Source organism: Amblyomma mixtum, chromosome 4, assembly GCF_055824585.1.
Source record: "Amblyomma mixtum isolate Tamu chromosome 4, ASM5582458v1, whole genome shotgun sequence".
Taxonomy (NCBI): domain Eukaryota; kingdom Metazoa; phylum Arthropoda; class Arachnida; order Ixodida; family Ixodidae; genus Amblyomma; species Amblyomma mixtum.
Genome location: NC_143015.1, coordinates 73,863,168 through 73,879,607, shown reverse-complemented (window position 1 = coordinate 73,879,607; position 16,440 = coordinate 73,863,168). Strand labels below are relative to the sequence as shown.

Genomic DNA, 16,440 nt, shown 5'->3' with positions numbered 1-16,440 from the left:
AGCACACGGGCCACTAGCATTTCGCCTCCATCGAAATGCGACCACCACGGCCGGGATCGAGCCTGCATGTTTCAGGTGAGGGCAAATACGGGCTGGTTGGTACATGTTTTACGAATTGGAAAAACAGCGCAATCAAAGACGAGACATAGTTTAAGAGCGTACGTTGTTGGGCTAGTCGGTCAATCATGGTGAATACAAGGGGGGTACTGCGCACAAAAAGACAAGGACAAGAAGATAACACAACATGCGCATGTTGTGTTATCTTCTTGTCCTTGTCTTTTTGTGCGCGGTACCCTCCTTGTATTCACCAAAGACGAGACACAAGAGAAGGACAAAACACCAGCGCTGTTTCAGGTCAGCAGCCGAGAGCCATAACCACTGAGCCACCGCACCGGCTCCATGCAGTTTGTATAAGAACGCATAAATGTTCAGCTAATGCAATGAGCACAAACCAATGCAGAGTGGCAGAATAGTAGTAGTTTGTTCCAGGGACCCTCTGAGAGACCTCGTGATACAAGCTACCAAAACTTGCAAGAAATGGCGAGCAACTAGGTTGAAAAGCCACACAGCGGCGACGGTTCCCACCAATGAAGCAGTGATCTGTTCTTCATTCTTCTAAAATGGAATTCATACGATCTAAACCATGAAGAAAAGCTGCAGGATAGAGAAAAGACCAGGCACGCAAGGTGAAGAAAAACACGAAATGGCTGCTGCCAGGCTGCATATTTACCAATGGACGACCGATGACTGGTTATTCCACAGTGGTAAGAACACATTACTGAAGCCACCAAGACTGTCTGGAACTTAGCACTTAGCATTAGTCTTGCAACCATTTGATCTGGCTCATTCGTCGCAGCTTCACCTCAAAAAATTTCAATCTGCCCTTTAGCACACTGAAACGGTCACCACAGATCAGCCACAACTCATTGTGGAATAATTATTCCATTGTGTATTTCATGATGCAATGCTTCAGTTATGACAATATTCTGCTGCACCTTAGGTCAAGCGTTACGCTCTAGGGACGAAATCCAATACAAAATGAACTCCCAGACTCTTTCAAAAGCATAAACTATTGCCAACTCTCCAGCCCAGTATCTTAACAGCGATCTCCTTCGCTGTGGATCGTTAGATGTATGTTGGATATTTTGTCTACCTCACACTGTGGCAATGATCCGATACATTTCAGCCTACTTTCCTCACAGGAAGTCCCTTATGCATAGCCACACAGTAGAATCTGAATGATACGATAACTCTTGATCAGAATTCGTAACATTCGCCTGGTAGGAGTGCACTCTGCACAATTCGGGTGTTCCTAAAATTCTTGAGTGCCACTCTGGATGATATGAACGCATAAACCACGACCGCATCCTTCGCCAACATTGCAATTGCAGCCTAACGGTACGCACTGCAAGCAGCGAGCGATGGCGCACGGCTGTAAACAAATCCTGCCAGCCTCAAACAGATCTGAGGGAATGCATTTCTCATGCTTCTGCATACTGATTTTGTTCGTATATTACGATACAAATTTCAGCTTACACGAATAATGTTCGCAACGCCGTGAGATTGGTATCATCGAGACCCTAGCGTAGGTACAAAACCTGATGCTTTCTGCCTTGAATGGCCATGACAGCCACAGCAACTGCCGCCCCTTGTCAAGCAAGCCCCCGTCACGCCGTTGTGGAGGGACCGAACGCAGCGTGCTTTAAACACTCACTGCGGTAGACGTGGCACATCTCGAAGAAGGCCTTGAGCATGTGGTGCGTGTGTTCCATGAGGCCCTTGTAGATCTGCTCATTCCTCGACAGCTCCTCCAGCTTCTTCACCAGGCTGTCTGCAGGGGGAGGGGGGGCACATACGAAACAACCTTTGAAACACACATACAGGACATCGAAACACACGACCTTCCTAGTTTCATACTTCAGCCTGAAGGTGCATTTTGCACCTCTAGCTGCTGCAAAACACTGCTGGTACCTTCGCTACCTGCACTGTGCAATGCAGTTTGTAGCACATACCTGTCTTCCCTCCCATTGTGAGTTACGAGGTGTAAATTGTGATTGTGACGCTCGTGTCCTTCGACAAAATCACCCCCTTGTGCTATTCTTTCCTGCAAGTGCTGTTGTTATATACAGACCTTCTGAAAAATATTCGAATTAACTTGGTTTTTGAATTAACCAAGCATAGCAAAAAAAATTTTGCTGTAGGTACACACCACCTTTACTGGACAAACTCTGAGAGTGTCTTCAAAAACAAATTGACGTATACATCTTTCCCTCGCTTCATCCCGCAACCACACTTCGTTTTGTACCTTCTAGAGGGATGGCATCACAGCGACAATTCAAAGCAATAAACGCGCAATGATGCGATCACAAGGACAGCAATCTGAAGCCAATGGAGGTCAAAAACAAAAAAAAAAGTGAAATGGTGCTCCACCCTTCGTTACGCATTCGTATGCTAAGCGACTGACAAGCGGCAAGCCAAATGCATAAAGTGCTGTAGATTAGGATTCAGGCAATGCTCACGACGCACGGCCCAGAGATTATGTAATGTTGCTCTCACGCAACCTACCATTCGCCCTAGGAAAGAGCAGCCAGTGCGAATGAGCTGGATGAACGAAGTGTAATTCGAAATTTTCTTCAGCGGAACCAATACGCACATGAATCAGTGACTTTTTTCGAGGCATAGTGCCCCAAGTGTACTGCTGGGACGCAGCACCGATATGGGACGCTTACTACTCGCCGCTCATCCAAAACTGCCTCACACCCCACGAAAAAGGTCAGCTCCGCGTATAGGTCAACCCCGCCAAATTTGGATTATGCGTTACGTTCCATAGTGCAGCAAGAACTCAGGAGACAAACACAAGCGCTGAGTTCTTGCGCACACCCACTAGCCTGAACCATCACCTAGTCAAGTTTGGATCATGGTCCTTCTTCTGAAGGAAGGTCAACTTATACACAACAGTACTTAATTAGTGATACCAGCAACCAAACTCCCTAACCATGGCACAACACTCAAAGAAACAGCTCAGGCTAGCGTTGTACAGTCAACCCATCATGAGTAAACAGCAAGAATGGTCACGTCACAGGACGCACTGACGCTGCTAAGGGTGGAGGTGCTTCGATGCCAGCACATCAGCTGTAAGCTCCCTTGACCATGGCCAGGCCGAAGAGGAGCAAAAAGCACGCGCACCGCTGCCATCAGTCCAGCCGCGCCTTGACAAAGTGCCAAGAGCACATTACTTTGAAGCCAGTATCCACAGCTGTGTTGCAGTGAAGCACGTCTTCACTGCAGGCTTCAGAGGTCCACAAGCCATGCCACAGACTGGTTTTTGTGGTGGGAGTACTGGGGCTGGGGTGCTTCGCATATCAAGCATGGGCATCACTCTTCAGCACCACGTCATGGCTCTGAGGGGCTGTCGCTTCACCACTTTGCTTCATGGTGAAATCAAGATCAGCCATTTCCGCAAAGCACCCCAGATCTGTGAATTAACCAGGCTGATGCAGGCCGTCACTTCAAATTATCCGGCCGCATTTACATTAGAAATTACAGATGGACTGCAGAAATTCTTCAAATTATCTGGGATTTCAAATTGACAGAGTTTGAATAATCAAGGTTTTATATTTGCCTCCCGTTAGCTACTGCAGACCTGTTTGCGTAGCACGCAACAGCAAAACACAGAACACCTATGCTGTTGTCTTAAACATCAACGTACAAAGAAAAAAAAAGGTGACAGAGGCTTCTACCTCTCATCATCACAAAGTAAAAATGGTGACTGAGATTTCTACCTCTCATCGTCAGCCTTGCTGGTTGATGTGCTAGAGGAGGGGTTGTCAACCTCGATTCCTTGGAGAAGCACTGTTTGGGTTCCCCGAGCAAGTAAACCCGTGATTGCCTCAAGCCTGCGCCTTTCATTTTGTCAACTTTGGTTTGCGACAAATTATACCGCAACTGCTTCCAGCAGAATGTTGTGACATGCAGCCAGTCAATATTAACTGAATCTAGGTATTTTTGAAGAGCTCTGCACTAACGTGTCCTTCTTTTTGCTATGCATATCAGGCACAAAGGGACCTTTTTGCAAGCCACTTGGCTTCCCCGAGACTAAGGAATATCAAGGTTCGGAATATACAAGAACACTACTGTTCATGCATGCAGGGCACTCTAAGCAGTGGTTGCATTCTAGCATGTACTCAGCGACACGTACTTGTCCACTGATGAACACCTTCCACCTCTGTGCCAAGCTTTGCTTCGAATAAGGAGACTGCCGTATTTGGCAATAGCTGAGTGAGTACAAAGTACAATGGGAGATCATCATCATCAGCCTGACTACGCTCACTGCAGGGCAAAGGCCTCTCCCATGTCTCTCCAATTAGTCCTGTCCTTCGCCAGCTGCGGCCACTGTATCCCCGCAAACTTCCTATTCTCACCCGCCCACCTAACTTTCTGGCGACCCCCTGCTACGCTTGCCTTCTCTTGGAATCCACTTCGTTACCCTAAAGAGCCAGCGGTTATCTTGCCTTCGCATTGCATGCCCTGCCCAAGCCCATTTCCTCCTCTTGATTTCGAATAGGATGTCATTAACCCACGCTTATTCCTTCACCCACTCTGCCCGCTTACGATCTCTTAACGTTACACCGATCATTTTTCTTTCCATGCGCCAAGTATTTTATTTTTCCTTCAAGGCATTCTCTACCCACCGTTGCAGAGGATGGCACGACTCAGTCCGAGGGCATCCGCCGTGGTGGAGCTCATGTTCTCCACAATGCGGTGCTTGGCTTTCTTCAGCACTGCAATGCAAAACAACAAACATTGATTTTTCTTTTCAGTTGCGTAGGCTGCGGGCATATCATCTATAAAAATATAACTGCAACATTAATAATGAGAATTATGTTTCTTAGCTCGACCTGATGCACCCTGAAATACCTGTGACGGCAAAAGCTTTTTATGTCGCAGAGTAAATTGCAATTAATACTGTACGTTAGCTACTGGGTCATTTCACGACAAATGCACTAGAGTTTAAGCTTGACCCTCCCCAATTTCTTTGAGAAAATTTATGGCCCTTATCTTTATTGTGCTGTTAAAAGCCTTTTGCCAGAAGATTTTTGGCAAAAGAAATTTTCGAATCACGTGACAGCTCTTTGAATTTGAAGAGACTCAGTTTTCAAGACATTCACATTAAATTTATTTGTTTCATTGCTGCTTCATTTTTATTTCACAATGCACAAGCGATGCTCTTTCCTATAGGGCAAGATGGAAAAGCAACGCTCAATTTTTACCTATTTTTAGTTTTCAAGTTTAGCTTCAATCATACCATTTTTGAAATTTTTTTAAATATGTAGTCTTCTTTCGCGGTCATCATAACATTTTTTTACCGCCTGCCTCAGACATGCACATTTTAGAAATAGTTGGACTAGAATAAAATAGACTACGTTTCAGGTAAAAAAAATAAAGAAATGAATTTTTTCACGTAATTGGCTGCACATTTCACTGAACTAGACTAAAGAAAAATATAGAAGCAGTCCACTTGATAGCCTGGGGTGGTATTCTCCCGGTGTCGCCTTTTGCGACATGTCGCAGTCGCACTTCGCTGATTGGCTCGAGCCGCGGTGACGGCGGCGTGACAACACGGATCCGCCTTCCTGCTACGTCGTCGTGACGTCGCCCCAATTTACTACGCTTAGTCGAACAACGGAATGCGCTGAAGCGATTCGCGCGGGCGACGGGCTACCGTTAGCGCACGAACGCAATCGGCAGTTGCGGCTTTTGCGCCCTTGGCGTGATGAAAACATGGCGACGTCCTTTCAAGCGAGAGCCGCCCGCTTCAGCCAATTCAGCAGTCCTTGCGATTCCGGTCGGCATGTTTACCGGCAACTACTGGTGTTGTTACTTTTCGCTATGACTTACCTTGCTTCGACGATAAAGTTTAAGCTGCAATTCAGCCTAGTTTTTTAGATACGCTCTCGATTCTGGAGCGCGCAAGCCTAATGGGACCTCCAGCTACACTGCTACCGTCTGCAACTGCCCGAAACGCAGCCGAAACCTAGCACAACCGTCCGGAACGAAAGAAAAATAGTTTTGGAGCTTTTTCGCGGTGTTTTATAGACTTAAATGAAGTAAAGCGAGTTTATATTAAATTTGCAAATGTTTTTTTGAACATTAGACGTCATGCGATGGCAAATATTCTTGCTATAAAAGATACGAAACTACTGCTGCTAATGAATCAGCAGTGGTAAATTGTCGCTTCTCGGAGTGAATGAATGCACCGCAGACGAAAGTGCCGGCGGCTTTTTCCGTTTCTTCGAGCATCTGTAAGCACTTTTTTAGGCCCCGCCCATATGCGACATGTCGCAAAAGGCGACAACGGCAGAATACCACCCCTGTATTACTGGCATTTGGCTCGTAGATTTCATTGGGTGCAATATTTGTTTTAGACAAGAAAAAAAAGGTTTCACACCTTGTGATTCGAATACTCTTATTTACTAGCATAAAGAACCCACCCCCCAACGTTTGTCAATGACCATTTACCGTTTTTTTAAACCTCGCATAAAAAACGCACACCTGACCATCAGGGCCAGCATTCATCATGTTCACTTTTTTCACTGCAATTGGTCGCCATCGCCAACTATCGCAAAATCCTTGAATCGCATCGTGATACAGCAAACACCTTTTGAAACGAAATAATTTTCAACAACCCCACAGTGTGTTTGAGAAAACAGACAACGGCGGCGATATCGACACTTCCGATCTTTGGTGCTTTCTATAAAAGCTACATTCATATGAAAGTAGCCCTTTGTCATCAGAATGAAAAAAAAAAACGCCACTGTCTGAAACATGTTGAAGTAACGAGCGTTAACGGTTTGGTTCACCAGAATTCACCATACTGGACCGTGACGTCATCATTGGCACGCGGCCGGTGGTTGTTTCCACAATGCTATTGTAGGTGGCGCTACAAGTCTCAATGCGAGATGTGCTGTTTTCTAGTTGCTGCCACAGATGGCGCTGTGATCTCAGGGTGGTAGCAGACCCCACGAAATCTCGAAACATGATGAGTAAAAGCTAGCGCTCTTAAACTGTTTTGATACAGGACAACTGCAGTTTGCTTTCAGCGTCTCTTTAACAGGTGCACTCCTCTACTTAATTACGTCTTTGTTAATCTGGACTCTCACATTATACGCTCACTCTCAAGACAGCCCTTCTTATACTTTCACCGATAGGAGATATCAGCTCAATTAAGGGGGGAAGAGGGTCTTAAAACTGACCTTTTTATTTATGGCTAGAATCTCATGAAAGTTTTCACACAGATGCGTTTTTCTCTTCCGATTTCAGAAATGTAATTATAATTGAGCTCGTGGTCTCAGATCAAAAATTATCTTAAATTCTAGAGTGTAATTAGGTAATTTCTTACGCAGCTTTAATGAACTTTCTCACTGCATTTTGTTACTTTTATTTACATGAATTGATAGCCAGCGAATTCCCATACCCGATGACATTCTTACTTCTTTTGTTTAATCCATGAATAAATAGCAATTTACAATTAGCTTAACGAGTTGCAGTGCAAAATACTGCAACCTTTTACTCTCGACGCAGTATATCGGGATGACGTGCCTTTAGAGAAAAACTAAGAATGTCACCGGGTATGGGAACTCTCTGGCGATCAATTCATGTAAATAAAAGCAACGAAATGCAATGACAAAGTCCATTAAAGCTGCGTAAGAAATTATACCTAATTACATTCTAGACTTTGTAAGATTTAAGACGACCAGCTCAATTATGATTACATATTTGGAATGAGAAGAGAGAAACGCATCTGTGTGCAAAATTTCATGAGATTCTAGCCATAAATAAAAAATTTAGTTTTAAGGTCCTCATCCCCCCTTAACAAGTGGGCACTGGCAACTCACCGATGTCGAGCGTCTTGCCCTGCTTGGGGTCGGCGTGCAGCTTGTTGTAGTTGATGGTCACCTCTTTCTGCTGGGGTAAACATGCGGGAAACAAAGGGCACAGACCCCAGGAGGTGATCCCACCACCCAGCAGGGGGAAGAGGCAGCAGCAAAGAAAAAATAAAAGCAAAGCAAGCAGGAGGGTCGAAGAGGACGGGAAAGCGCAAAGCAAAACTTCATTACTTATGTGGCACATACACATATCCAAGCACTTTCGCACACTTCCTCGGTCGGCAGTTCATCAACAGCCACAGCTTGTCTCCACTAAGCAAAATCAAAGATGCAAGTCTAAGGAAAGCATTGTGCAGTTAATCCAAACACTTAACCTAATCAGTTAATACAATCAATGGTGAAACAAAACAACTTCTGTTCTGGCTATATCAAGCAGCAGACACATGTGAGAAATTTGAAAAGCATTTCTCATGTACTCCTCCGACGCAGCAACAGCCAGAGTCAATAACAACTGAAACAGTATGCTCAAGCCAGCAAATAGCTGGAGAGGAAACTGCTGTGACTTTACACGACTGTCACATGACAGTAATACTACCTCTAACATATAATGTACAACAATTCATTTCCATAGACACAGTAGGTTGTTTTCCACTGACAACACACTGTGCTAAGTACCAAAACAGCAAAGTGACAAAAGTCTCGCTGCTCCATTCGAAACGGAGTGCATTAATCCAGTGCCGAACTTCCCTTCCACAATATAAAAACCCCCTTCGATTCTGTAGCGTACACTGACTCACATTTCACTACCCAAACATAAACCCCAGAAATACGATTTGACTCCAGCATCAGTCTTGTACCATGCTTCATCTACTGCTGGGGGAGGGATTGCTTTCTGAAAGAAACCAACAAGAAAACTGTCGCTCCCTGCAAAAGCCAATGTGGAGAGAGTGACATAATAAAACTGAAAATGGTTGTGGAAATGATACCCAACACTCAATATACGGAGTAAAATTACACGTTCAACACATGGAGTAAATTTAAGAGGAGTTTTATGACGGAGTAATGGAAGGTGCAAAACAACACAGTAGACTCACGTTAGCTGATCGCATTAAATGAAACAGTTTGCTCTAACTCATACTTACGTCTATCAACATGAAGTATATTTTAAAACAGCTACCCGAGCTTTAATTCCATATCACTGAAACAAAATTTTTCAGTCCCCATGAAGTTTCAACTATTGAGAATTAACTCTACCAAAAAAAGTAGCACAAAAGAATGAATGTATATTAAGAGTAGACAAATAAACAAAAGGAACTTTTTATGGATGGATGCCTTCCGGCATCCAAGCTTGTGCACACAAACTGCCACCAAGCGTAGCATCCTTGCCTTGACGCTCTGGATCATCTTGGCAACCTCGACCTTGGTCTTGCCCTTGACGGCCGATCCGTTGACCCCCACAATCTCATCGCCCGACTGCAGAGTGCCATCCCGGGCAGCCGGTGTGTTGTCAAATACCTGTGGGCCAGACAGCCAATTAGGACGCCACAATTTTTACTGCCTTCTTGAAGCATTCGTTCTATTACTGACTGCTTTGTCTGGCAACAACCTGAGAGCTTTTGTTTCTATCGATTAGTCTCTTTGCAACATATTTACCGCACAGATACTCATGCCATCGCTAGACAAATAATGGACAGAGAATAGATGTATACAAGAGGAAGGTTGTAAACAGGTAAAAAAAAAAATGCAAAGCAGTGCTGGCATTCAACATTCCACAGTATAGAACAAGCATAAAAACGAGACCTCAAAGGCAGGTAAGTAGACGTGAAATTGTGCAGCTATGAAAGTTTTTAACAAACAGTGAGTAGAAAATCTCCATTAAACTACCACTAAAGTTACAGTTATAGGAAAGTCTGCAATCTCTCGTTACAGGCTGGTTTTCACCATGAGCAGTTTTCGTGTCAAGACCTGAAAGGAAAATGCTGAACGGAAAATACAAATGAAAAAATTAGCAGATGGTTTAGCAAAGTTAAGCGCAAAATATCACGCAGTAGCACTCGTTACAGTGGGCACCTAAAGGTTCACTGAACAGCGTTTTGAAAAACTTCGTTTTCGTTTTTTTTTTTGGGGGGGGGGTTCATGAATAAATAGCTCCAGTTGCAGACAACATAGCTGCAAATTAAGCTTACAAAAATAAAATAGCTGAAGACTCTTTGCTTTTACGAGATTGCTGCCTCAAGGTGATGTGCCCCATCACCTGCTCCTGCATAGGTGATCACGGTTCCCCTTTCTCGAAGGTCCAACGTCTGCCCCACTCCCAAGTTTTGCGATCTCCCGACATCCATGGATCTACACTTCTTCGTGTGATCTGTGAGACGCCATCCCATTTTGTTGCAAGCGTTGTTTGGTTCACAAGCAAACCACACATTTTTGAAGACCACTCCTCGTATTACTGCATATTACTCCGGCAATGGCAGAACGGCAAGGTGCCACATGACTGGCTGAAAGGCACTCCTTGCGTTGGTTGTCTTGAGCTCTGTTCAAATTTTTCGCAATTCACGGGGATTTTGGGCTCGGAAAATCGCTACCGCAGTGAATGTGTTAAGAATGCTGTTCGCAACTAACACCGCAAGGAGAATGCACCTTACTGCTTGTGAAGACACACTACGCTAATTACTGTCTGAACGATCTGTGCAGCAACACAAGGACAAAACGCAAAGAAAGGAGGAAAATCAAGTTGCCTCACAAGGAGTGCATAATGCTAATCGGGGCTTTTGTCTGTCCCCTTTAGCACTAATGAGCCACCAACTATCCTATAATTGGCCAAACAGTCGGCCCTATAGTTGGTTACACCACTGCTTTTTCCGTAACCCATGTTCCTCAGCTCTTCTGAACTCCGTTACTTAATCTCTTACTCAGCATTTTAAAGGCCTCTAAGTAAGGGAATCATACAGGCACACACTGACCCCTCTGCCACGTAAATAAGCTGGTTATGAGGAAAGGCCGTGTAACTGTCTCACTTCTTGGTGGACACCTCAACTGCCCCATGAGGGAACAAAGAAGGAGGAAGTGAAAAAAGGAAAAGAGAAAGACAGGGCATAGCGGACGACTCTAACTATCGACCACCTGGGATTCTTTACGGGAGGGAAGCTGGTCTTAGAAAAAAAAATTTTGTTAATAAAGTCACAATAATGGAATCTTCAAGAAACACATATTTTTATGCACTAATTCCAAATGTGCACTTTAATTTTAAGTAAAGCAAGTCCTTCTGCACTTATATAATATGTTATGTAACTTTTTGCCGGCAGCTTTCAGTAAATTTTGCTGCAGGAAACTCACTAGGACATGTGCCATTGGCTTGTCTTGAAACCAGTTTATGCAATAAGGGCAAATTTATTATCCTGCCTATCATAGAAGTTGAGTTACAGGGTTTTCAATTTGCCACTTCACAAAGGGGAAAAAAACTGATCATTTCAGAATCCTATAACTCACCTCCTACAACAGGCAGGATGATAATTTTACCCTTGTTGCATAGCTTGATGTCAAGAGAAACCAATGGCATGCAATTAACAAGTTCCCTGCAGTAGAATTTCTTTCAAACCCTCGCCAAACATTACCAAACATATTGTATAAGTGCACAAGGACTTGTTGTACAGGAAATTAAATTACATATTTGGAATCAGCAAGCAAAAATGCGTGTTCCCAGAAGATTTCATAGTTGTGACTTCATTAATAAAAATTTATTTCTAAGACCCTCTCCCCTCCTTTAAGATGCACTGAAACAACACAGCACACGAGCGTCTTCTATGTTTGTTTCGCACAGCATTGAGCGCCCTCCCTCACCTGCACGACATAGAGGCAGGGGCAGAGGGGAGCGCCACCTCCGATGCTGATGCCAATCAGGTTGCTGTCGTCCTTCTGGATCACCACACTGCCAGAGGTCACTGTCATGCCCCTGGTTGAGAGTGGATGGCAAAAGCAAGTGCACAGGTGATGTCAGCATCAAGTACTCATGCAGGCAAGTTTCACCTTGCCCAGCCAGAAGCTTCCTTTAATAATGAAACGTGAACATAATGCGGACAAGCAACGCATTACCACGTCACACCGACAAGCACCACAAGAACGGGGTGTATGAAAGCAACACAAACAGCCCTTGCACTCTTTTCTATAGTTAAAGTATACACTAAGTGATCCAACTATGCCATCCACAAACAAGATTTCAAGGGTTTTCAACAAGAAACTGGCATCATGCTGGTGCCATCAGCTGCATTACTCATTTTCACTTGAAAGGAAATTTCTCATATTCTTGATCGCGTAGACACAGTATACAGCATTCGCAAACATTACAAGGACCTACACAGTCAATACACTGTTATAGGGTTGCATGTGCAAACTCAAGTGGCCAGTTCCGAACACACTTTATAAAGTACAGAGAAGGAAAAAGGCATTAACAGAACAATTTGGCGTCCCAAGCAGGCTTTAGCGACCTTGCATTAAAGTAGGATCCCTGGAAAAATCTGTCCAGATGAAGCAAGCTGTAGTCCAGCAAAGACATCATCAATTAAATAAATTATCCAATAAATTAAAAATAAAGAAAGAATGAAGAGCTGCCACACCAGTAAAAAGGTCGGGAAGGTGGTATCCAGAAAATGTCCGCATGACGTGCATTGGCTGCTTTGAACCCCGACTTGGTCTCACAGCACTGGCAAAAGTGAGCTGACCCATGGACCATTCTCGGATGTGTTGGGAAACGCCTCATTAGTGTTATAGTATAGTATACCCAGAAGCCTGCTTTACCTTATTATTGCTAGTTTTCACTCATTAGAAGATATACCCCATGTCATAAGGATAAAACTGACGACGTAAAGGCTTAAGACCTCAAAAGATCTTCTTTGATCTGCACTGATGCCAACCATCCAGGATAGCTACGAAAATGTTGGTGGTCACATTTGTTAACAATTTAAAATTATCATTTTAATGTAAATAAAAGTGCTGTTACATGCAAAAGGCACCCTGAACCAATTTTGATGGTCACAAACTAATGCAACAAATATGCAGAGGTGGTCTTTGTGAGTATTCATGCCAAATTCAAAAGCTCTGTGTGGACCTCATAATTAACAAATAATTTTTAAAAATTGCCGCTTGGAACTGACTAGGGTGACACTTCACGTGTTGTTAGCCACCTTCTCTCCAACACAGAGAGGAGAATCTGGGTTTGTTTTCAGACTGGCCATGCACAAACGATGTGGGCAAGACACAGGGTGGGGCAGGACACATTCCAGACTTTTTTTTTTTTCTGGTGTGTCAGCGTGTATGAATTGAGGGTGAGAGAAGGAGCATGATTTTTAATCGCCGGTATGGTCAGTGATAATGAAGCTAGCTTAAAAATATTTGTGGTTTGACAACAAGTGATGGAATACAATTGCTCAAGCATTTTTATTAACATTGGTAAATATTGTTTCATGGTCCCTTTAATGCATTCACAATAACTAAAACCCAGTATGACACACAATTCATAACAGTTTAGATTTACAAGAGGCTGAATGCTAAGCCTTTTGCTACAAATGAAAGGCAGTAGTCTAGGATAAAATTTGTATTTTTTTTTTAACATTCCAAACCGACTCAAGCAATGAGGGATGCCGTAGTGAAGGGCGCTGGAAATTTCGACCACCTGGGATTCTTTAACGTGCACTGACATCGCACAGCACACGAGCCTCTAGAATTTCACCTCCATCGAAATTCGACCACCGTGGCCAGGATCGAACCCGCGTCTTTCAGGTCAGCAGCCGAGCACCATAACCACTGAGCCACCGCAGCGGCTCATAAAATTTACACGCATTTAAGAAAACAAAGGACACCTACTGAGCTGCTGAGCAACACTTCTGGCTTTCACCCAATATTCTTAATTTTATAAGACGGTTAATAGTAAACAAGCTGGCAGATCCCACTACTAACTGGACAGGACAAAGCCGTGTCAAACAGAACAAAGCCTTGCTTGGTGTCCCTCATTGACTGTTGTTATTTTTGTGCTATGAGCCAACTAGCTTAAATTGAGATCGCAAAGCCGTGCTTGCCCACTTCTTCATTTCCACACTGTCTTTCAAATACTACCCTTCAGTCTGCAACAGAACAAGTTTATCAACTTGTCCAGCTTTGTACCATGCTGAGCTATTACAGTCAAATCTCAATAATTAGGACTCGAAGGGTGGCCAAAAATATGTTCACACTGTGCAGTGCTTGAATAAAGGGGAACTCGATCAATCAGGCTCTTCTTAACAAAGATGACGCTGACAGGACAAAAAAACAGTTCATGAACTGGAAATATGAATTAAGGAAATTTGATTAACAAGGCTTCATTATGCATGCTCCTCAACCAAATTATGCCACTAAGGCTACAGCTGTTGAAGTCTGGATTACATGCAAAAAAAAAGTGTCATCAAGTGACGTTAGAATTCGAAGCAATGGACGCTTAATGCTACTGACTCTTTGCCCCATATGTCCCAAGTACGACGGAAGAAAAAACTGGGTGAATTTGGTGAGGTTCGTGGTTGGATTTTGAAATGGCACAACAGCGACACATCAAGACGACAACCCCGGAGCTTACTTCGTGCTGAAATTTATTTTGGAAAAATATAGCCTTCTATGGGGAAAAAATAAAGTCAGCAACCAAGTACGCTGCATTCTCAAATAAAAGGACCATTTAAGGAATGAAAAAAAAAGAAACACATGTGCACAGAAAAAGTCAAGTGGCACCTAAGTGATTTCCTTCATTGAAAAGGCTACACGGATTGGATGATGAAGATGTTGGTGCTTTCGTTAAGACGCGGCGGCACCTCCACAGTCTCCCTTTCGAGACGATTCAGGTAACAGAACAGAATTCTAGTTCCATGAAATAGTGGATAACATATTCCTTGGCTTTGATAAAAGTCTTTGTTTTCCCAAAACGAATCTAAGTTGCGAGTAAGCACTTGCATCGTCACCTTGCCCTGACCATGTTGTGGTTGCATCTCAGAACCCAAGCACTAATCACGGCTACAAGTTTTCAGCAAATACTTTAGGGAACGCACGAAGGGAAGGGGGCAAACATGTCACTACAACATGTAAGGCAAACAAATGTTACACCGACACACACTACCTGCCACAAGAACAGAGGCCAGAATGTCGACAACATACTCTCATCACTCTCATCATTACATGTTACATGCAAACGCCCAAGAAACACAATGTGTATGCGGACAAAAGTCTCAAAGTGGAACAACCTCGTATGCGCATCATGCAGGAAAAAATCTGGGGAGAAATAAACTGCACAAACAAGCTCTAAAGTGTCCCTCCGACCCGGTGTTTGACACAGGCACAAATTTTCCAACTTCTCATAGCGCTTCAACAAACCATATGCAACCATAACCGAGTCCGATTCAAGGGAAGTGATACAAAGAAATTATGCCTAACAACTAGCAGCAAAAGCTAATGCCAGCAAATTACTGCCAATCCTTGGGTGGTGACAACATCCCGCACCTATGCGGTCATTCAGGCTATGGAGGCCTGTGAGACCAATGAGATGCACTGAAGGAGCAGCAAGTAAAACATCTAAAAGGAGCACATTGAGACCCCTGTGGGTGCAAAGAACGCCCTCATCCCAAGATGGAAACAAAATGGACTCCTCCCAAACCACAATGCAGGCAAAGGCAAGAAACGCATGCTAAATGTCCCCCTCCCCCCCAAACTTCAAGAAGCGCCTGTTGTCAGAGGAGTTCACTGAAGCTGCAAGCTACTCACAAGGCCACTGAAAATGCGAATGCAATGCTGTGCTGCTCAAGTCAGTTACTGTAAACTGGGCACAGTAAACACAAATGAGTTTTCATTTTCAATCTACATCGAATGCAAACACGCACTTTCTTTCCTCTATTCTTGTTCCACTACTTAGACTCAGAGGCAGTAATAAGCAGAGCAAGACAGCGATAACTCATTAGGCAAGGTGTTGGCAAGCTCTCACAGGCTAACATCATCACAGCCACTTATGTCATCAGGAGATAAGTTTCCTCGCTGCCTCATTTTTTACAATAACCTACGTATATTTTGCATCCCACTCTGCTGTAACCATCGGAATTGAATCACAAGTCACCTAGGGCAAAAAAAAAAAAAAACTGAACGCCTTTTACCAGAGTTTCCAAGCAGTCACCAGGTCCCTCAAAGGCTCCATCGAAAAATGTAGTGAGTTTTGCCACCGAGACAACAGTAAGGACCTTAGTCACAACCGTTCATCTACCAGAACAACGCTCCCATTAAGGAAATGGTGGCGAGTGAAGAAGCACTGCCAAGCCTCTCGGCGATGATCGCGATCATGCGCTCTGGCAACTGGTCTCCGATTTATTGCTTTCCCCAGCTGTGCGCACCTCATGTTTATTACAACACCGAACCAAGGAGACTGGCAGCCGTTAATCCATTTTGAGTCAAGCATCCATTTGGCAACGTTCTCCAGACGTAACTCTTCGAAATTGGAAACCCAGTTAGCCATGATTTACAGGCAAACTGGCATAAAAAAAATTGATCTTCGAAT

At 43.9% G+C, this 16,440-nt stretch overlaps 1 protein-coding gene across 4 annotated transcripts in view; it reads right to left on the bottom strand.

Moving 5' to 3' along the window:
- PICK1 (protein interacting with PRKCA 1) overlaps nucleotides 1-16,440 on the bottom strand; it is a 42,140-nt gene that overhangs the window by 21,786 nt on the left and 3,914 nt on the right. For 2 of the 4 annotated variants that reach the window (XM_089586829.1, XM_089586831.1), the window contains 5 exons: nucleotides 11,727-11,838; nucleotides 9,273-9,401; nucleotides 7,896-7,965; nucleotides 4,692-4,781; nucleotides 1,715-1,831 (listed from right to left, as the gene is read on the bottom strand). In XM_089586829.1, coding sequence (XP_089442955.1) covers nucleotides 1,715-1,831; nucleotides 4,692-4,781; nucleotides 7,896-7,965; nucleotides 9,273-9,401; nucleotides 11,727-11,838 — 518 coding nt within the window. The remainder of the gene's footprint in view (nucleotides 1-1,714; nucleotides 1,832-4,691; nucleotides 4,782-7,895; nucleotides 7,966-9,272; nucleotides 9,402-11,726; nucleotides 11,839-16,440) is intronic. The other 2 variants (XM_089586830.1, XM_089586832.1) reach the window with 1 other exon arrangement.